Below are 23,632 nucleotides of genomic sequence, written 5' to 3'. Positions count from 1 at the left end.
GATTGCAGAATGGAGTCACTTAAGTAAATCAAAATGTTGTAGCAGACTCCATACAAGGAGACAGAGAGACGCAGAAGAGATAGAGTGGAGTGTGTGTGTGTGTGTGTGTGTGTGTGTGTGTGTGTGTGTGTGTGTGTGTGTGTGTGTGTGCGTGTGTGTGTGCGTGCGTGCGTGCGTGTGTGTGTGAGTGACAACCTAATCCTTGGTGCGAAAGCTATTATTGTTTTTCAGCTTAACTTTTAGAGATTTGCAGGGCTTAATTGTGAATGATGGGTCGTTTTCCATGTGTCTGAGTATTTTGCTAGGTCACATTATTATTAATCTCGCATTGCCAGACCTTCCTCCACAGCACTGCAGAGGAAGGTCTGGCTAATCCACACAGCATTTCGGGATGGGAGAAAAACGTGCTCTGGTTTATTGGCTTTTCTTTAAACCAATCACAATTGTCTTGGGCGGCGCTAAGCTCCGCACAGAGCAACGGTGTCTCTGTAAAATAGCCTCGGGAAGGAACTTGTTTTGGTGGAACGTGTACGTTCAAAAGTTGTTTTAGTCGTGAAACAGAAAACTCAGATTGGACAGATAGTCTAGGTAGCTGTCTGGATTTACCCTGCAGAGATCTGATGAGCAGTTAACTAGAGGTCGACCGATATGGGTTTTCTCTGGCCGATGCCGATGCCGATCTTTAGAAATCAGGGTCAGCCGATTGCCGATTAATGCTGCCGATTTATTTTGGCCGATATTTGGCCGATATGTGCTTGTTTTTAAACCTCTATTTGAAAGATAAAATGTAACACTAATATACACAGAATTTCTCAACAAAAACATTTATTGAACACTTCACCAATCTACACTTGTAGCCTATACTTCATTTAAAAATGTATAATGTAAAAACATACTGTAGCCTATATTGTATAAATAATGTATGAAAAATATATAAAATAAACGAAACAGGTAAGAAGAAAATAAACATTGTCAAATAAACCTTTCAATGAAAAAATAAAGTTTAGTGCACTTATCAGCATTTATTAAACTTCTGAGAATACAAATCTGCTTCACAGAAAGTGTCATATAATTAATCTCAACACTTTTTCCTCCTAACTCCTGTTGAATCACATAAGGCTAGGGCTCTCTAAAGTCAATTCTAGTTCACCTTGTTTGTTAGATCATTGTTCATTTGTAAGTGTTTTATCTGTGTTTTGGGGACCCTACTGTTAGCCTAGCTACATGTCCTGTTGAACTCATTAGGATCTTATCTGAGCAGATTTCTGTCATTCAAACAACTCTTAGTTGTAATTTAAAACTCATCCAGCCAATTTAATAAAATTAAGGGTTTTATTCGTGCTCGAGTCCATAGATGCAGTTAATGTATAGCCTACAGGAACGGAGAACTGAAGGCTCTGTTAGCAACGATTAGCTCCGTTAGCGGTTAGCGGTTAGCTGAGTTAACTCTGTTATAGGAGTGGATGAGACTGCCACGGACAGGGGTAACAACCAGACTCTGATAAATGATATTCGGGGAGCTTCCACAGCGGTGTGGCCGTTTTGTACGGTTTTATTAGTACAGTTAATCCCAAGGCAAGAACACCAGCAACATGCTACTGCTAACGGTAGTGTCTGAACCTGAAGTGACTGTGCGAGACACACTGCGCAAGAATTCACGAGGGGAGGGGCTGGAGGCAGCTGGTCTGGGCGTGCTGTAAAAAATGTCGCCTATTCATGTTTTTAACACTAGGCTGCCTGCAGATGCGCCTGCTTATTAATCGGCTTGATATTGGCCGATGCCGATTATGTAAAAAATTGCCAAAAATTGGCCGATTAATCGGCCGGCCGATTAATCGGTCGACCTCTACAGTTAACCATAGTTAGTCGAAAAGAGCCAGTTGAGGTGGTTCGGGCATCTGGTAAGGATGCCCCCTGGGCGCCTCTCTAGGGAGGTGTTCCAGGCACGTCCAGCTGGGAGGAGGCCTCGGGGAAGACCCAGGACTAGGTGGAGAGATTATATCTCCAACCTGGCCTGGGAACGCCTCGGGATCCCCCAGTCGGAGCTGGTTAATGTGGCTCGGGAAAGGGAAGTTTGGGGTCCCCTGCTGGAACTGCTTCCCCCGCGACCCGATACCGGATAAGCGGACGAAGATGGATGGATGGATAAAATGTAAAATATGAGCAAAAAAAAATTGTAGGCCTGAAAAAGTCTTAAATTCACTAAAGTATTGTGTTGTAGGTCTTAAATCATTTTAAACAGGTCTTAATTTTCCTACGTCCATGTAACGCTACCTCTAATGCTCTTTTTTTAAATTCTGTGGTGTTGTAGTTCTTTCTGTCGCTAGGCAAAAAATAATTCCCTGTATTATGACTACAAATGAGACCAACATGCAACTTATATGGCAGCAAATCAGCTTTTGTGTGTGTGTTATTGGAGTCTTTTTCGGGTTTCAGTTATGGGGAAGTGTAAGTTTAGCGATAGTTGGCTTGAAAAAAATTATTTAGGGCTTAGTTGATGTCGTGATCAAGGTCCTAATTTCATTCATAATGGTCTTAAAACGTTTTTGTCTTAAATTTGACTTGGTGAAACCTGCAGAAACTCTGGAAAATGTTTTTTTTTGTAAAAGAATGCTGCTGCTGCTGCCAAAAAGAGCAATCAAGGGAAAGTTTTTGGTGTCCTTGACCAAATATGTCTAGAATTTGTAACCTGATGCCAACATCTGCTACAGCATGTTTTAAGGTAGGGATGCTGAATAAATAGTACTGCCAACCAATCAAATATAAATGGAGATAATGTCCCTCTTATTAATGTCCCTCTTGCGTTCTTGATGTATTTTCCAGATGTTACTTCTTTATCGTTTCAAAGCGCTTTTATACGTATAAATACCTCACTCCAGGGTAACGTTGGCTTTGCTTCCGCTGTGTGGATTAGTGGGTTAAAACCACAGACTGGGCCCAAAGACGCCAATTTACTCACATCTGCTGAATGAGCAGAGAGCTTACGTATGTACAGTATACACTTGGTACACATTGGTAGAGTATGAAGCAGGCGTTAGCCTTAACCATCTTGACATTGCATGTGTCAGTTAAAAATGTCATATCTGAGCCAGAATAAATGGAAGCACGGCCAGTGTATACTTATGTTATTTTTTATCATTTAAATGCATTTGTTCTCCCTGTTATTTAGCCTGCATATCGACCAACAACTCTCTGTTCCCAGGGTCAGTATGGAAAGCCTGTTCTCATCTGTCTGGAAAAGGACTCACTGCTATGAAATATAATAGGTCAAAACAAACCTGCCACTACACATATAATGGAAGCAGAGCAATTATAACTGAGTTTAGCTTGGTTGTCAACAGTGTGTACCATTCACCTGAACATTTCTTTTTCTATAAATTACTACTAGTCAACACAGTAAAAGCTCTTTGATATGTTGCTCTTGAAAGGAAAATCCCAGACTCAGTTATTGAAAGCAGAAATGAGTGTAGCTGTACAAAAGACATGGTTTTGTAAGTCACAGATTGAATGTGACGGTTTTAAATGCAGTCTTCTTTTTCTTTTGGTGATTTGCCAACAGGCCACCAAACCTAAATGACAATATTCTTTATAGATCTCCATGGTCCTCATAAATCCACCGGAGTTTAGAACGCCAACACAAAGCAGGCGTAAGGTAAAAAAAAGAAGGACATACGGCGGAATTTTCGGCGGCACCGAAGCAATCCCGGATGTGGAAGGTGTAGATATAGACTAGGTTGTTTTAAGCTGTTTGAAGACACAACTAATTTAGTGAGGACATGGTCCCATGGGTAAAACCGTTTTGATTTGAATGGGTCCCACATCCTCTTTTTAAGCATCACCCTCCAGACAAGCTTCTGTTTTAGCCCTTGTGCTCATGTTAAAACTCTAACGATAGCAAAATGGTCAGTATGTGCGCTCCGTCCAGCAATTTTCATAGAGTGAACCTTGTAGCCTCAAGGGACTTGGCACTCATGGTGTGGTTGTTATTGAGATTCAATTGTATTTCAGTACACTGGCAATATGTTTCATCTAATACCCAACCCAATAAAGCAAATTTGATTTTGAGAGTGGTTGGGAGAGCAAAGCACGTGAATGTGATGGAAATATGGAAACAAAGAGTAGGACATACGTTCAAAAAAAGTCCTGGTGGCTTTGAGGACAAAAAAAAGGATAGAAAACAGATGAAAGAGTAAAATAGAAAAAGGAAAGGAAGACCCTGTGGCTTTGAGGAACACTGTCTTCCATATTAACGACTTGGCCAGAGCTAGAGAGTAAAAGAATGGATAGAGATAGAGAGAGAGAGCGACAGGGCACCGAGAGCTGACTTGGCAGGAGAAAATGAATGAGAGAATGAGGGCGAGAGAGAGAGAGAGAGAGGGAGGGAAGGGAGGGTGGATGAGGGGTCAGTGCACTGGTGCTACAATAAGGAGTGAGAAATGTGGAGGACTGATGAGAGGCTCTGAAAAGGCTGCAGCTGCCTATACTAAATAACCGAGTGGAAGAGAGGAAAGGAAAGTAAGAGAGGAGGTCAAATGAAGAGGATGGCAGAAGTAGGAGGGAGGCGATGGGAGAGAAATATGGAGGGAGAGAAAGAAAAGATGGAAATCGAGCCATGACAGCAATGAAAGGGAGAAGGGAGATGGAGTTTCTCCTGTATTTTGTCCAAATCAATTTAAGGAGAGGAAACGGACAGATATTGATGCTTTATCTCTCTACTTCCTCCTTTTATTAATGTTTTCTTTGTAACCATCACTAACACTTTCTCTATCTTCAGTTAAGTCCCTTCCTTCTCTTTGCTCTCCATTCCCACCCAAATGAGCTTTATTAGCAGTGTTATGCCTATCAGACACTACAAGACTTTGAACAGACTTTGAAAAGACTCTGACACCATCTCACATCTAAAGACAATCATCTCACATCTAATGTCATAATATGTCAAGACTGGGGATCTTGCAGGGTCACACATTGCAACACTACAACTAGATTTGTTTTGAAAAATGTAACCAAGCTAGCTAGCTACCGCTAGCGTTAGCTGGTAATTTAATGGGAAGTTGCAAATTTTCTGTTCTGTCGTACATGCAGATGGATGGCGGCATTACGAGGAGGTCTGCTTTTATCTGCCGGTAAAACTCCCGTTGGAGGGTTGGAAATCAGCAACTTTCCCCCTTTAGCATTTAGCTTAGCCATAGCAACCATAAACAACTCCTGATTGGTGCTGGAGGGAGTGCACCCATTTGTTGTTGACAATGTTCACGTGATTTAACTTTACTACCAATACTTCATGTCAAGACGGGAAAAAGACTGACTCGGACTGAGCGTTGCGGGCGGGGCATCAAGGCCACTGTGGCTGCAAGGCATATCATTTTTAGAGGGGCGTAAGGCCACACTGAGGAGACACAGCGGCCCATGGCCCTTGTAGAATTCCTTCCCTGCTATGAACCCTACAACAACATTTAGTTACAGTGGTTCCTGATCTTCCACCACTATGGTTTAGGCAACAGAAACAACCTGGTTAAGGTCAGGTTAGAGAAAGATTGTGGTCATGATTGAATGAAATTGTATTAACTGCAGTCTCCTGGGTCAAATTTAGATGATTTGTGCATCCAGCCATACCTCAACCTCCTCAAATATTTTGGCAATACGTCACAATTACATTCCTCGCGATAGTAAGACAATCGTGAGCGCGCCTCAACTCTAGCAAGACTCTCAGGATTTCATTCCGATATTGGAAATGAGTCTGCGACAGTGGTCACTTCAAAAGTCGTAAGGTCAGCATTAGTTATCCAAATTACCACAGCAATGGGGTGCCTGATAAGATTTAAGTCAACCAATTCAGGAGCATTAATAAATAAATGAATAAATATTAGTACAAAAGCGGTTTCAATATTTTTTTCTTCTCGACATGGTGAGAATAGAAAATGACCACGAGATAATCTTGCTTTATTTGAGCCTCATGTTTCTTTAGATATCAATATTGTTCTGCCAATAAATAAATAAATAGAACACTGAATGGACCACTTTTATCAGATATGTTTTTGGATGAAAATGTTGAATATGACTAACAAGTTACAGAGAGGTTGCTGTTTTTGGATTGTGTTGAGAACTGTTTCACCCATAAAGCCGGTGCACTGATCTGTTTCTAGGAAGACATGCTGTAGTGCAGAGGTTCAGCTGTTATTGTTCCAGCTGTCTTTGGAAGGATTCCCTCACACTTTGCTGTTCAGGATATCGTATTACATTTCATTCCTAACAGGACAAAGTGTAATTGCCCAGAAAGGTGACCTCTGTGCTATTTTTCTCTTTGTGATGAGTCACAGACAGGAGAAAAGGCTACAAAACAGCATAGACATTTGACTCAGATGTACAGAATTGACACCAATTTAAGCTTAGCTTGTTTGTTATGTTTCTGGCACCCCACGCACTCAACAGGACTCATTCATTCTGAGCTAGACGCATGGTAATCATGGTGCGATTCGCTACTAAAATATGCAAATATCAGCCCAGATTAAAATATAGCTTACATTTTAATCAGAAAATTGGTCATTACAGCAGTAGTGTATCCGAGGTCTACTTTCATTTATTTAAATGAATATTATGATTTACAAAAAAGATATGGTTGTGCTTTTTCCTTTTAGGAATTGCAATATTTTGTGATATTTGATTTTGTGAGAGCAACATGTCCAGGAAACTGCTGCAATGTCTTCTCTCGTTCATGTTATGTCACTTTCCTTTCTTGTCATAACTCCTCATTTGGAGGGTTCTTGCGAGGAGGTCACGGTTCATAAAATCTCAAATAGAACTTGAAAGTTACCAGCCCGTTCTCACTCCCAACTCGTAAAATACTGACGCTTGGTCAGTGTCGCAAAAATCCCCCTTTAGCGTCTGTAAGGAACACACCGGGCAGAGCGGTAGCTCCACCGCGGCGCTGTAAGATGACATAGTATTAAGAGAGACAAAGGTAGTTAGTAGTAGTGTGAAAGACTGAAGATCTGTGTAAGGAGGCAGGTTGGGGGGATGGACGGGTCAAACAACACAGGACTTTCACCCAGGAGACTGGGGTTTATGTCTCGTTCTTGTCCCGCGTGACACAGAAATGTACATTTTGTCAGCCCACCCACCATATTTTCCTAAACCTAACTGTCCCGTTCTTGTGCTGCATGTCAGTCAGTCCGTCCCGACGCTAAAGGAGACTATTAGCGTGAATAACAAACACCAAAGGCACATGACCAAGCATCCGTATTTTACACGAATGTGTCGAAAGTTCCAAGTCACTGATTCCTGTGTGGAAAAGATGTTAGCCATCTCTATAATAGCACCAGAAACTCACGTAGGTAAATACAATCTGGCCCCACTTTCTTTCTTTTTTATAAAATGTAGACTACTGTAGCTTAAATTACATCTAGTGAAATCCCTTCCCAGGGCTGCTTGTGTCTAAGAGGATTACTGGGATGCTAACACTGGCATTAAAGGGGTCTCTGAGTACTAACTGTCAGTCTTGGCCAACCTGTTGTAGAAACACTGTGACGGACTACCCTTTCCCTCTCACATTCTTTCCTTGCCTTCTTTGCTGCATCCCATTATGTTTTCATTTCATGCTTTCTTTTCCTCTCTTCCTTCTCCTTTCACTTTGCCTTAATACCTTCACGTGTGTCACTTTTAGTTTCTTTCTCCGGGTCTTCACTTGTCCTTCCCCTCCCTCCGTTCCCCCTCTCTCTCTTTCCCTCCATGTCTCTTTTTTATTTAAAAGGAGATGTGTATTGTCAAATGCAGTGGCCATGAAAACACCAATTTTACAGCACAGGAGTTACTGGCGAGAAGTGGGGAGAAAGAGCACACACACACACTAACACACGTTTGTATGCGAGGCCCCCTATTTACTCCACTTTATCTTTGCATAGCAAAATATGGGTTTTAATGTTATGAATGTTGAGTACATCCCCTTTAAACAGATGCCCCAATAACAGACTGGAATGGGATTTGTTTCTGTTGGCTAAATAGCAGAATTATGGCTTCAGCCATTTGTTCGTTTTAATGTAAACCAACTCCAGTGATGTTTCATCTCAGCCTCAGCAATCACTTCTGTTCATTACCACTCTCATACACAGTGTTATATTTCTAGCCTAGTTTGGAGAGAAACATCTGCATTTAGCAAACATTTAGCTCATCTGCAGATGACCCGAGTGCCGGTTCATATTCTTAGCTGAGGCTCAGAGCTGTCTCCTTGTGCTAGACACACACATGCTACTTTCGCTTAATCAATTCAGGCTTTGCAATTCATCCTGTTGACAGTGGTATTGGAGGGTCTCACAGCTCTCAGGGAGTTTCCCCACTAGTTCAATCCTTTGTTTTCTTGCCCCCTTTTCAAGGCCATATTGCACTTCCAATGTGCTGTTTGTATTAATAATAATAATATGGTTTGGTTGTAAGGTACCTCTCATAAAATATAGCTCAAAGTGGTCAAAGTGCACTGAGTTAAAAAGACAGGCAGGAAGATGAGACAAACGATACAAGAGGCGGCTGTGGTACAGGTTGTAGAGCGGTCCCCTACCGTGGTCCCCTATCGGAAGGTTGGCGGTTCGATCCAGGGCCCTGCAGTCCCATGTCGGAGTGTCCTTGGGCAAGACAATGAACCCTGAATTGCTCCCGTGAATGTGTATCTGATAAGCAGGTAGCACCTTGTACGGCAGCCTCTGTCAAAGTGTATGAATGTGTGTGAATGGTGAATGGTTCTTGTGCTATGTAAAAACGCTTTGAGTTGTCGTTAAGACTAGAAAAGCGCTATATAAATACAGTCCATTTACAAAAATGCAATCGAAAGACAAAGTTGAATAATCAAAGTAAAATCCACAGTCTAGGCTTTTTTTAATATCTTCAGAGAGAGCGGTCCAGACTTTTAAAGCATAGTTCATGTACGCTGCATCACGCTTTGTTCCTGATGTGGTTGTGAGTGAGCAATAGGCTGGAGGCTACCAGAGAATCGGCTGTGAAGGCCAGCCCTAATTCGTTAAGAGCTCTAAAATATAAAGTGACACAGAGCAGTTTACCCAGGACTAATATGATATACTTCCTTCTTTTTTTTGTCTGGGTGGAAAATTCTGAATAGGCTGAGGAAGACCATCAATGAGAGACTTACACAAGACCAGTCTGCTTGGTAAAAGAATATTAGTTTAATATAGTAGTATAATTAGTCTGCCAGTATATTTTGCAATTAAAAGGGGAATATAGGCAACAATATCGGTCATTTATTCTTACCCTATAATACGATCCACAGGAGTGCTTTCTGTCCTCATATCTGAACCAGAGAACGTAATGGTCTTATTTTTTAAACATGTTGTTAACATTGTGAAACAGTCGCAGTTTGGTTATGTTTAGTTATATTTGGTTTGGGTTCAAAATCAGTGCATCTGTTACGTTAGTTCACTTCCAGTTGCGCACGTGACGCAGAACATGACGTAGTTTTGTTTGTTCAGTAAAGTAACAAGTTACAGTTTACATTTTGCTGTTTACTTTTACTTTTAAACGGGATATGAACCCCGGTCTCTTCTCTTGGGTCTAAGTCCTGTGTTTGTTTGAGCCTTCTACCACCCCCAACCTGTCACCTTAAGCAGAGTTTGGCACTCTAATACTTTGTCATATTACTTCCTGCTTTGCTCCTGTCATAATTACTGTGGCTACTAGTGGGTGCCGCCATTATAAACGTAAATATGGCTCGTAATTGCTGCTTGAACAAACAGATTGTAACTTTAAAATGTAGCTTTAGTTTCAAATTTAGGCCTTGTTTACATGATGACGCTCGCGGGTGAAAACGACAAAATATTTTATCAGATGTGCCTTTCGTTTATACGGCGACGGTGTTTTTAGGGTTTAAAAACGCAAAAAAAAGTGAAACCACCCTCCAGAGTGGAAATCTTAAAAACGCTCCACCGTCGCGTTCCCGTCTAAAGGGTAAAAACACAAAAGTCTGAAGACAGCGGTGTGGAGAGAGACGAGAAAAAGGCGTCCAGGTAGTCTGTTGTTACGGAGTAGGCTACAGAAATGATAGGCTCCTGTTATCTAAAAGATTTTCAATGTAATGGCTCAATATTTAAATGATTTCGACAATGTGGATGAGGTTGTTATAGTTCGATGACCATATGTAGGCTATTCATTTGAGCCAGAGTAGGCTACAATGTTGCGGATGAAGAGAAAGAGAGAGAGAGAGTGGCAGCGGGCAGAGGAGGGTCTGCTTCAGCCTCCTCTGCCTGCTGCCTCTCGCTCTCAAGCAGCGGCTGAAGGGCTGCGAGGCTCAGGATATTGGTAGTGCTCCCGTGGGTGCTGTGCTGTGGCTTATCATGGTCAACTGTGCCGGTCATCATCAGACAAACATGCAACTCCACCTCCTCATCTTTCCAGACAAAATTGTCAGCTTTTGTTGTTTCGCACTACTAAGGAGAGAAGTAGGTTCTACTTAGGCGCGCGGCCTTGGTGGTGTTGTGTGGCAGTGCCACCTAGCGTGCATACTACATCGAATTTCACACACTTTTGCGTCACCATATGCACGCAGATTTCCCCCCCAAAATGCTTGTCTAAACGCGGAATAAAAAGTGAGAACGCAACGCCACTTTTGCGTTTTCTCTTCAGATCGTTTCCATCTAAACATAGACTTAGAGCCGCAAATGTAACTTCTTGTTGTGTTTGATGCAGACAGCACTTGTAAAAGCAACATGATGTCATGTTTTGCTGGTGTAGTGCATTATGTCTCATGAATGAGAAGAGTCTGAGTGCTAATTTCAGTCAGCCAGACACAATCCATGGCAGCTCATTTTTCTAAAAGTCTATACCTGACCTTACTTAACAAGATTTATCTGCTGTATTGCCTTTTACTAAAACATTTGTATTGAGCACATTGATTACAATATGTCTGTGTGCCGATTAGTATGTGCTCTGTGCCCAATGCACACCTTTTACTTTCCGTCACTTTTGGGTTTTCATAGTCTAATTATGAACTGTTCATAAGAATTCATGTTGTTACAAATGGCATCATTACAGTGCTGGCGTGTTTTTATTTGTGGGAACAAAACTGTAAGCCTCTCGCATGGTGTTTTACCTCTTTAAACAGAAAACACAGCCTACGCTCTCTGTAATTTGGCATTGGCTGAAAACATATGTAATATGATTAGTATTTCTGATCTGTGTAGCAGTGTAATACTGCGCCTGTCTCAATGGAATTGGAATGATCCCACCTTCAAAACATCTCTGCGCCCTCTGTCTCTCTTTTCCTGTGTTTTATTTTCTATCCTTTTTCCTGGTGTGGGTCATTGAGCAGAGAGGGGCACTCTCCACCTACATGCCTCACAAAGGCAGCCCGTGGCTGGGGAGAGAGGCCTTCCTTACTCCCCTCTCCTTGCTGGGAGTCCAGAGGTGGAATGAGTTTTCACGCTTCAAAAACCACGAGTCTTAACTCTTCTACTGACCTCTTTTACTGTGTCGATGAGCCTTTTACTTTTCCCAGGATCTATTCTCTATTCTTTTTTTTTTTTTTTCTCCCCGAAATCTCTCATTCCTACCCTCCCTGTCTTACCTCTTGCTGTTCCTCTCTTTCAGTCCACCTTGTTCTCTGTCCACCTCGTCTAAACTCTGTTGACCATTGTTGTTGCTTCTGAAACTTTTAATTGACTTCTTGTGTCACCTCCTGTTCTTTCTGTATCCTCTTTTCTTCTCACCTTGTTCAATTTTCTATCAACAGTGATGGAGTTTAACACAAACCCTGACCCCGGCTTCAATTGGCCTTAAAATAATAAAAAAAAGAAATAGCAACAAAATCAAACACAACTTTTCAGAACAAAAGTTCTCCATGGCTCTATATTCCAAAGAATATTTCTTTTTAGAAAAGAGAGCAACTTTTTTTGAGTGTACAAAACCCTGGAAACACTGATGAGGGAAATGTATAATATTTGACTTGGTTTATGAGAGAGAGAGAGAGAGAGAGAGAGAGAGAGAGAGAGAGAGAGAGAGAGAGAGAGATAGATACTGGAAAGGTAGTTATGCAGAGGGAGATTAATTGCTGTACAAGAACAGTGAGAGTGACAGGCATATAGACATCCATACGTGGAGACATAGAGTCATAGTGAAGCGTGTCATAGCTCTGCCTTTGACAAATAACCTCTTCCCTCAACCTCACTGCTCCACTGAGATGGCAATTTACTGTGCACACATCAGTCCATCACACTGAGAGAACTGTGTGTGTGTGTGTGTGTGTGTGTGTGTGTGTGTGTGTGTATTCTGGAGTGAAATCATACCCTGAGGGTTCACACTTTTGCTGCAAAACATTTGTCCTGCCATACTGTAACTACAGCATGGTCACTATGTACACACAGAGCAGTTCCAGGAGGATCACAGAAGCATGACTGAGGCTTTCTGTTCCTTTTTTTTTTTTCTTCTTTCTCAAATGTCCTTTCAGCTCATCTTACAGTATGTGTCTTCACTTGTTAATTCAAGCACACAGCAGAGTCCCTCTGGGAGGTAATTAAGCAATGAGAGGGAGTGAGACCACCTGATTTTGGCACTGTTGTGCTGTGGTATACCTATGACTAAAGGCCGAGTGCCTACAGAGCAACCACTGGACACCACAGTTAGCTCATCATCTCATATTCAGATAATGGTTTTCCCAGCGGGACATAGGCTACTGTATAAGAGCGTGCTGGTAATCGTCTGTTCCAAGACACCTCTAGGTGGAATGAGATTACTGGCTAGGAAGACAAGGTTCATTAAGATCCAAAAAAAGAGGTAAATCATTTATTCAACAAACTTGTAAGGAATGTTTTCTGATCAGTGTCCATTAACAGTCCTGATGTCCGTGCAGCTTTTCTTTTGTTTTAGTTTCATCCCACAGACGTATGAATATGTTCTGATATAGTTAGTTATGTTTTATTATTGTCATCACTAGTGTTAAGTTGTTTGATATTTTTTGGTGACAAAACATCTGGGTGAAAACACTGAATACTGAACACACTGAAATAAAATAAAATGAATGGCAGTAATGGCTTTCTCATGTTTAATCAACGAGATGCCTGACAGATACTTGTGTTTTATAATCAGGGAATTGGAGTCCTAAAGTAGCTGGGTCCATTATTGTTTTCCACACTGCGATTTGTTGTGGGGAGCTGACACAGAAGGCTGCAGCCTCTCCACACCACTGATTGTGTGCATGGATTTTACTTAAACTGGGAGATGGAATTCATTTTAAAATACCCTCTGTTAATGGATTTTGTTCTAAATTAATCTTGGTGGACATGACTTGTGTGTGTGTGTGTGTGTGTGTGTGTGTGTGTGTGTGTGTGTGTGTGTGTGTGTGTGTGTGTGTGTGTGTGTGTGTCTGTGTCTGTGTGTGTGTGTGTGTGTGTGTGTGTGTGTGTGTGTGTGTGTGTGTGTGTGTGTGTGTGTGTGTGCGTGCGCATGCGTGCGTGTGTGTGCCATGATTACATTTGGGGGTTAACAATATCTATTCCAGTTGCCTATTGTTCAAAACTGTATCAAAAAAGGCCCATTGCCAAAGAGTTTACAAGAATTCAAATTTTAAGATAAAGTAACATTTAATTGATGTAAAAGCAATATTCTCGATTGTGCATCTGACAAATGCATCTTAAGAAAGGTTTTTCAAAATTAATTTTTTAGAAGTATGGATATCACGAATCCTGCTCAATTTTGGCCTGCTGCAAGTATTACAAATTGTATTTGCTAGATGATATTATAGAAAACTGTGTCAAACTGCATTTGACAATATTTACACTATACTGTAGCATCAGCGCCATGGGCAAATGTCAGGGATTTCATTTGTTTCTGAAATGTTTTATTTTTTAAATGAGAACCTTTGTTAAATTAATTGAGCTTGCATTCTTACTATCGGATCATTTATTCATTTGCCGTTGAGCCCACAGTGCTATTCTCCCCCTTTGCAAGACACATGAGTTCCATTCAGATGGCCCCAGTTTTCTGTATTTTACAGTGCATTCAATTCAATTCAATTCAATTGTACAGTGCACTGTAAAATACAATTGAATTGCATTTTACAGTGCACTGTACAATTGAATTGAATTCAATTCAATTCAATTGTATTGTACAGTGCACTGTACAATACAATTGAATTGAATTGAATTGTAATTTACAGTGCACTGCGTGGAGAAAATGAAACCTCCCATACATATAAAGGGAACTGGCTTTCCTCAACACACAATTTCATCTCTTATCACTCCACCAATCTCATTGGTCTCGTCATTGATTTGCATAGCTTTAGCTGTACTTCTTCAAGGTCTGTTGCCCTCTCCTTCTCTTCACTCTCGCTCTCATCTATGTGTGTGTGTGTGTGTGTGTGTGTGTGTGTGTGTGTATGTGTATGTGTGTGTGTGTGTGTGTGTGTGTGTGTGTGTGTGTGTGTGTGTGTTTGTGTGCGTATGTGCGTGCGTGTGCATATATGTGACCTGATTGCTTATTGTCCTGCAGGGATTGGGACTTGGCTGTAATAGACAATTGTGTGCCTTATTTTCTGATTTGCAGCCCAAGGAGGATTTAACAATAGACTGTTTCGTCCCTGGTGATTATTTTTGAACATGGGGAAATTGATTTGAACTCTAGTAACTTACAATTTGTCCTATCGTGTAGTAGTTATTTAAACTATATGTGGAAGTGATACTAAGTTTGTATTAAAAAATCAAATGAAGTCCACCCGTCTCACAGACCTAATTTATAGTTACACAAATATATCTTCCATGACAGAGCTGCAGGGGAGGAAGAAACTATACTGAACAAAATTATAAACGCTTTAGTTTTTGCCCCCATTTTTCATGAGCTGAACTCAAAGATCTAAGACTTTTTCTGTGTATACAAAAGGCTTATTTCTCTCAAATATTGTTCACAAATGTGTCTAAATCTGTGTTAGTGAGCACTTCTACCCTAACCCTAACCCTATAGGTTTCATCCGTGAAGAGAACACCTCTCCAAAGTGCCAGACGCCATCGAAAGTGAGCATTTGCCCACTCAAGACCCCCCCCAATACAGTAAAACTGCACGTTTTAGAGTGGCCTTTTATTGTGGCCAGCCTAAAGCACACCTGTGCAATAATCATGCCGTCCAATCAGCATCTTGATATGCCACACCCGTGAGGTGGATGGATTATCTCGGCAAAAGAGAAGTGCTCACTAACAGATTTAGACAGATTTATGAACAATATTTGAGAGAAATAAGCCTTTTGTGTACACAGAAAAAGTCTTAGACCTTTGAGTTCAGCTCACGAAAAATGGGGGCAAAAACAAGCATTTATAATTTTGTTCAGTGTATTTTAATGACCATGTGAGGGGTTCAGTAGGTAGAACCAAAACACCACAGGGTGTCTATATGCAAGTCACATAACTTTCTTATTTGACTGGTAAAGATGAACATGTGGCCCTGATATTCATGATGCTGTGTTTTAATTGCCCTTGAATGTTGTATTGACTTTATTCTCAACATATGCAGTTCATAATTCACTACAGATCAGTTTCTCCTCCGTATACACGACGGATAATTATTTGAGCTTAACTAGTTGCTGTACCTGCGCATGTTATCAATAACTTGTTGTTGTTTTGTTGTCGTTACAAACTGTATGAGTTATGACTGTGGAAGCCATGACCAAGGCTGCCTTGATGCTATAGAGGAAGATCTTGGATGCAAATCAGACAAGAGACTATTTAGAGACTATGTCAATTTGTTTTTTATGGCAAATGACGATTAATGACTTATGTCACACTTCAGGGGCCATTTTCACAAAACTCCTGAAGGCTATAAGTAGCTCTTTACTGACTGATATAGGGTAAATCCTAAAAATAACGGCTGTGTCAGCTCTATTTTTAAAACTTCTAGGTTTTTTGAAGGGTAGTTCACGAAACAGAACATTTCTGTCTGTCAGCTGAAGACACACGCACCCACACACACACACACACACACACATAAATGCCATATCTATACTCACATTCACTACAAAGAAAAAGCTGGATTATTGGATATCTGTGTGTAGATGCTATACATGTGATGCAGGTCCAGGTAATCATCAGAAGACTAAGACATTTTTACCAACCAGAAAAAGCATCAACAGACAGGTGATTTTTGGTGTCAGTGTCCAGGCTGAGGCTGCTGTTTGAGACGCATCACAGACCCATTTGGATGTCACTTAGTGGGCAGGCTGTGTCCCTGCAGGCTGTGACTCTACATATAGTCTATATCCACGACTTTCCACTCCCGGGATTGCTCCGTTGCTTCAGGAAATTCCGCCGGACGTCGTTCATTCGGCCGGATGCACGTTACCTTCCGCTTTTTTTGTGATGGAATTCTAAACTCCGGTGGATTTCTGAGGACGATGGTTAACTGCTCCTCAGATCTCTGCAGGGTAAATCCAGACAGCTAGCTAGACTATCTGTCCAATCTGAGTTTTCTGTTGAGCGGCTAAAACTACTTTTGAACGTACACATGCAGAGGCACCATGGCTCCGTCTGGCACATAGCTCCGCCCAAGACAATTGTGATTGGTTTAAAGTGCTCATATTATGCTTTTTGGCTTTTTCCGTTTCCTTTATTGTGTTATATATCTTTTTTGTGCATGTAATAGGTTTATAAAGTGAAAAAGCCCAAAGTCCACCCCAAAGGGACTTACCATCTCCAACAGAAAACACTGTTCACAAACTGCTCCAAACAGCTCTATTGTAGTCCAGCCTTTACTTCAGAGACAAACGTGGTCACTTTGTGACACACTTTATAATGCTAACCTAGCTGCTAGCGTGGCACGCCCTCATACTCTGCTTCTGACTGGCTAGTAGTCCTTACCTAGGTACTGTCAGGGCACGCCCTCATACTCTGCTCCTGACTGGCTAGTAGTCCTTACCTAGGTACTGAGCATGTGCGACTCCCAACAAAGATGGAACAGAAGTGCGATGCCTCACTCTGTAGCTAAAACTGAGAGCTCAACACACAGGGTGAAAAGAGGAGCTGCAGCAATGTGCAGTACAACAAAAATATGGTGTTTTTTTAAAAATTAAACCATGTAAACCTAATCTGGTACAACCTCTAAATACAATTATGAGCCTAAAAATGCACTTTAAAGAAATGCCAATAAACCAGAGCACGTTTTTTCTCCCATCCCGGAATGCTGTGTGGACTAGCCAGACCTTCCTCCGTAGCGCTGTGGAGGAAGGTCTGGTAATGTGAGACTACTCTACATATAACCAGAATCAGCTTCATCACAACATGAAAATGCACAGACTGCTAGCCATTTCATTGCTTTTAATTAGGTTTTCTTTCCTGACATGAAGACTGCTCACAGACACTCTCACAATAGTCTCCAACCAACCAATCACTGTGGGCTGAGTCAAGCAACATCATGCTTAGAAATGGGCTTCTTATTCCTCTGTAAAAGTTGCTCTCAGCAGCGTTGTGAAGTGCTCTTAGATTAAATACATAATACTTTGTTTGATTACAAAACAGTTTTTACTGCGTATTCCTGTTATCTAAGCATGAAAATGATTTTACAAAAATCACAAGTTGAAACTGGGATGTGACTTTAATGTTTGTCTTCAATATAGAAGGCCTGTGTCCCATACATTAGGATACTCATTACAGTAAAGGAGTTGGTCCATGCACGCATGCATGTTGTCCCTTTTGCGTTACACAGTTTGGACTTAGACACACAAGGACGTCATCGCTGAGGTCACACACACTGAACAAATCGTGCATACACAAATTTAACACTTTTTTTAAAGTATTTTGGGGGTAAAAGAATACAAATTCTGACATTAGGCTTAATAGTACCACCCACATAGAGACCAGAGATACAGTATTTTGGAAGATCGAATGGGACATTGATTCTGACACACAAGTGAGTGATTTTTTTCTGCTGCATTAAGACTTTTTGACTGTCAGCTAGGGCGATAAATCTCCCTGCCTCCCTCTCATTGAGATTCATTCATCACTTTTTTTAGGCAAACAGTACCCAGAGTGATGTGTCTGTGTGTTGTTTTTCAGCATCTGAGTGAATAAAAGGTGTTTAGATTTACATTTGCAGTGATGACACACAGATGTAGACTTGTTAATGATGCCTGAACACTCATCCAGAAAATCCTGACTTTGTGTGTGTGTGTGTGTGTGTGTGTGTGTGTGTGTGTGTGTGTGTGTGTGTGTGTGTGTGTGTGTGTGTGTGTGTGGTGTGTGTGTGACTTTCAGCATTTAGCCTTGAAGGTTTGTATAAGTGGAGTAATTACTAAGTCGGCAAAACAGCATATGGAGAGAAAGAGAGCGAGGGGGAGGGGTGGAGCGAACACAAACAAAAATCCCACCCTACTTCTCCTGCACATATCACTCCTTTTCTCCTTTTGCTTTCTATTTGGGCAGTGGAGAATGAATAACAGCAGGGCTGGGAAATGGAGACGTGATGCTCTTTATGCAAATCAAATACCAGCATTGCCATTCATTTCCTTCAAAGCACCCTGAGGACAGAAAAGGAGCCAAAAAGCAATGGGGGAAAAAAACAGCAGAGAAAAGTTGAAGCCAGGTCAACTTTAAACAAATATTTTTACAAAAACGAAGTGGGGTTTTGTGAAGGCCAATCACTGATCAGTATTCAGGCTGGCTGGGCTGAGCTGAGGAAAGGATTGGGTCATAATTCTCCCCGGCCCTGACCGCAGGGAAATTTACATCCAAGCCCACAATCGGTAAATGCTGAATTTGACAGCTACAAGCTTTTCTTCTTACATTTGTCTTAGATGATCTTTAAAAGGAACAGCATGACATCAAGATTCAAGAAATGTTTATCAGCAGATAGAGCCATTTCCATTGAATTTATTCATAACTGTAATACATTTGATTTAAATCTCATCTGACACTGACAGACTCTTCTAGTGGTTGTTTGCTGTGGGGAACAGCACCTCAGGGCTATATAATATAACAGAAAGGAAATCAAAGGACAAGGTGGCAGTGTGTGTGAATTTAGAGGAAAACAACAAAGGTTTGGAGTCAGTTAATAGACATATTCTCACTTAGAACAGCCACTCAAACATAACATCATAATGTCACATTTTGAGCCATAAATGGACTCTGGGGCGCACACAAAATCGGACATGTACACGCACAGAACACTATATAGAGGTGAATCTCAGAACATTTTTTGACTTTGTATTTAATTTCATTGCCACCACCTATATAAAAATTAAAGGTCTGCCATTGATCTTTCTCGGCATCTTCAATCTGTCCATCTGTTGCCTCAGGGCTGATGTATTTAGGGGAGCTGTCTGACTCTAAGAAGTCACTGCTAAAGTCTCAACAGCTTGAACTGCTACAGGCACCATAGGTAGATTCCTGCCAATTACAGCATCACAGATATTCACAGATATTCACATTTACTTTGATAACCAGTAAAGGTCTGTGATAGTCTGTCACAAGAATCAATTATATTTTCTTACAGATAAGACACTGTGTTTGATTGGACGGTGATATGTGATCTGAAGTGGATATATATTTATGATTTGAGGGGACAGGTCCCCTGGTCCTTAAGGACAAACACTCTCCCTAAAACAAACAATAAACCGCTTAGTTACCAATGCCAGCTCTGTAACAAAACCTCAAAGGAAAAAAACCTCCAAAATACCATCCTTCCAAAGCCCACAAATTGCATTTTTTGGCCTGGCAACGTGAGAGGCAGGCACAAACTGACTTGAAAAGCGAAGACTCTGCTCCTGTCTGTGTTGGATATAATATATATAATAGAATATGTTTTCCCCACAGCACTAAACTGGATACGGATAAGTTGAAGTGTAATAGAGCTTGAGTGTGGTTCCGGAAGTAAAAATTCCATTTATTTTCCCCATAACATTTTGATTATTAGCCATAATATCTAAAGGTAGACTGACCACAAGCTGTGAGATTGTGAAACGAAGGTTTATGCCTATGTAGAAAACACAAGGCACTATAATACCAACCTTGTTTTAAGAATAACATGTTTTATTCGCAATGTCATGGAGAAGTATTACATTACCTACAATCCTAAGCATAACAGCGACGTCTCTGATTGGTAAAGCTCGCTGTTACCATGGAAATGTTTACCGCACCTGGGAACCCACGAACGGATATAGCGAACTGCTACCATTGAAGTCTATGATCGTTTATGTACCTTGTCTTTGCATTTTTGGCTGTTTTCAAAATTTTCCTTTGAGCCAAATCAAATGTTTTATGGTCAGGATTCATCTCGTAGGTAGTTAGCTTGGTTCCGGGCTTAAAACTCTTTATATAAGCATTTTATGAAACATCAATGGAGATATTGAATGAGAAAATCACTTCTGTAAGTGGAGGCGTATAAAAAGTGTGCCGTCACTCTATAAAAGCAGAACGAAGACAAGTATCCCTCTAAACATGCTTCTCCTTTCTTGTTGACAGAGCAACCATCCAATCACCACGGCTCCACCCTGCCTCCAGTACCTCCGCCCCACCGCCAGCAGCCCTCAATAACAGCTCTCAACCAATCCCTGGGCTCCACGCACCACGCTGGCCAATCACTGAATTCTACGCGTCAGCTAACCCCTCCTACTGGAAGCCCGGCCCCTGTGGCCGGCCAATCACCAGCCGAGCTGCAGACCACGCCCCCCGAGAGCGTCCCGCTGCAAGACAGCTGGGTGCTGGGTAGCAATGTGCCTCTGGAAACAAGGTAAACTGACTTCTTAATACCCTATCTTACTTTTCATCTGCCTATGCCATTTTTCTTCAGTATGTTCTGCACTAGCCCTTAACTTTGACACAAAAGAGCCATAGCTGTAGTCACCAGGGTCAGCATTGCTGTTTATGGTGACAGTGATGATGGAGTGATGTTAGTCACTGGCTCTTAGTGGGGCTGTCCTCAAAATGGGAGGACCTGAATTTTGAACAACCAACACAAGTTTACTCAAGCAGCATACTTCACCTATACAGTCCGAATGATTATCCACCCTTAAAAAGACAAATATGAAAGGTAATGTTATGCTAAATCACAAACAAATGAAGGTTTAGTGTAACAGGTACCCAAACTGGAAACCAAGAGTCACAGCCAATCAAACTAAAACTTGAATAAAACATTTTTTTAGTTTTTTATTCTAAAAAGAAATACATAACATTAGGCATGACATCCTTTTGTCAATTTGTTTGGCCTGCTTGACTCACTCATGTTGGTGTCTCTTCTGTGATCAGGTTGTGTAGTGAATGTAGTTACATTTTAATAATGAGATGAGATAAGCAATGAGGCCAATCCTGATCCGGTCTTTTCCATTCTGACAAACATCATTTTGTTGTATGAAACTCTACTTAGAGTTTATTCTAATTTGAAGGGTCAATAAATAATTCCAAAGGTGTTAAAATCCATTACTCTAGAGGAGTATTAGGAGCAGACTAATACAATGTTTGATTCAAGTTAAACCTAATCTCACATAGTCAGACTTATCTCCACAGCACAGTGTCAGTGCTGAAGTATGGTCTGGCTACAACGCTGATCTAGTCTGGGACAGGCGAAAAATGCTCTGGCTTGTTTGCATTTCTTTAAACCAATCACACTGGCGGCGCTGAGCCCCGGATGCAGCGACTGTGCCCTTGCTAAATAGATAGCGGAGATAGTGGAAGAGGAGAGCCATGCGCCTGATGTCAGGCTTTATCCCAGCACTGTACATCTGGTGAAATCTACACATCTGCATACCTAAACGACATATTAGGTTGATTGCCAATGACTCAAAAATGACATAGGAGCACTCTTTTTAACGCAGTGTTACGGCCCCACAACGGCAGTTTTAACAATGTGACCGTTCTATTTAACATAGTTACACATAGTTAATGTTGTTAATGTTGTGAAATGGAAATAGTTAAGTTTGGGGCAACACAAATACTTAGGTTAGGGTTAGGAAAAGATCAGGGTTTGACTTAAAATAAGTCACGTAAAGCTACTAAAATGAGGACGTAACTACGTCACAGACGCACCTACGTTACGTCATAAAAGTCAGTTGATTTAAAAAAGTGATTGTTGGTTTCACACAAGACACGAACCCCGGTCTCCTGACTGAAAGTCCTGTTTGTTTGGTCACTTTGTCACCTAACTTTCTCACTTACACCTAACTGCTAACATAAATATGGGTCGTTATGAGCTTCTTGCACAATCAACCTATGTGGCCATTTTCTTGGTAAGGATGGTCTGGCTGAAACCTAAACAATTGTTGCTGTGGTGTTTTGTATTCAAATGCTGAATATCAATTATTTGTGCCAACTCCAAGCCTCCACTGTTAATGTGCGAGGCAGCCTCTGTGTGATGTATTATGAACATCATGTGGAGTGACACCAGTATTATAATTGAAACAGAATTAGCACTTCATCATCTGTGCCATGGAGATCTTCCCAAATTTACAGAAAAGATAGTGGTGCACTCTCCTGCCAGACCCTTGTTTAAATAAAAGGAAAATGTCAAACAGTTTAATCTAATATTTATTCATTAGAGATCTTGGGCTTGATAAAAGATTTAAAGGAAGAGGCATTGATTGGTACTTGACTATATGACAAAGTGAAATGGACTGCCACCCCAAATGTGTTTGTATTGTGAGGGATGCCAGTCTAAAAAAATGTGATATGTGTATGACATTCAGCCAACAAAGGCACTGAACTAACATGCTCTAGCTCATTATAAATGTGGTGGAATTTCCACCTTACGAACTCATGTTATAAAAACAGTGGTACCCCGTTCTCACTCAGGACAGTGTCCAACATAACCTCATAACATTTCCAGGCAGAGAATTACTTTAACTCTGTGTCTCCATAGATGACGGTAGAGCTGTATGATAACACAGTGCTGCCTCATCCTGCCTAGGCCATGGAGGAAGTAAATACTTAACACATTCTGACTGTGCTGAGGAATTTTGGTTAAGCAAAAGTGTTTACGGCGCCTGCAATATCTTTGTTTACATTGAAGGTTCAGCTAAACTTTAAAAAGTTGAAATACTCCTTCAGGAGGACGGGAACTTCAGAAGTTGGGGTGGCACCCACACTGAACTGTGCAATCCTAATTTCTCCTCAATTGGAGATTTAATTAAATTCTTCTGTGTAAATCATCAAAGTCTACTGAAACTTCTTCACTTATGTGAAATGAGATGTGCTGCTCCTGAATTTTTTCTTACTGTAACAATAAAAGAAACTATGTAGAATGAACTTTTATGTATCATCTTTATATTTATTTGAAATTGTTAAACATTTCCTGTGTATGAACATTTTCTCAGAATACAGGGGCCCTCTTATACTTAATGGGTTAGAATTTTAGTGTATGATATAAAGGCCCTGACACACCAAGCCGACGGCCAGGCACTAGTGGCGACGAAAGCCCTCGTCGCCTTTGTCTTGGCCAAAAAATAGGACTGGAACACACACAACGCAGAGACTACCAAGTACCACATAAGGAAATAACTCTCCATACCAGCAGGTGGCAGTAATCTATTTCATTCAAAAAGGGAAACCAGATAACGTTGCTATGATACCCACAACAAACAGCGTTTGCTCGAATCAGCAGCAGCAGAACCGAAAGGAGCCTACGGTCCCCCCTGCGCTCACTCCCCACCAGGAAAACAGCAGACACCGGGAGATGG

The 23,632-nt window shown here is 41.2% G+C and overlaps 1 protein-coding gene across 11 annotated transcripts in view; it reads left to right on the top strand.

Annotated features, from left to right (window-relative positions):
• Window positions 1–23,632, top strand: part of LOC116046942 (teneurin-3) — a 293,082-nt gene that overhangs the window by 108,087 nt on the left and 161,363 nt on the right. For all 11 annotated transcript variants that reach the window (XM_031295419.2, XM_031295418.2, XM_031295417.2 and 8 more), the window contains one exon: window positions 20,427–20,694. In XM_031295419.2, coding sequence (XP_031151279.1) covers window positions 20,427–20,694 — 268 coding nt within the window. The remainder of the gene's footprint in view (window positions 1–20,426; window positions 20,695–23,632) is intronic.

This window comes from Sander lucioperca, chromosome 4 (genome assembly GCF_008315115.2).
Source record: "Sander lucioperca isolate FBNREF2018 chromosome 4, SLUC_FBN_1.2, whole genome shotgun sequence".
Taxonomy (NCBI): Eukaryota; Metazoa; Chordata; class Actinopteri; order Perciformes; family Percidae; genus Sander; species Sander lucioperca.
Note: the sequence above shows the minus strand (reverse complement) of the source record. Positions and strands in the feature narration are given on the sequence as shown.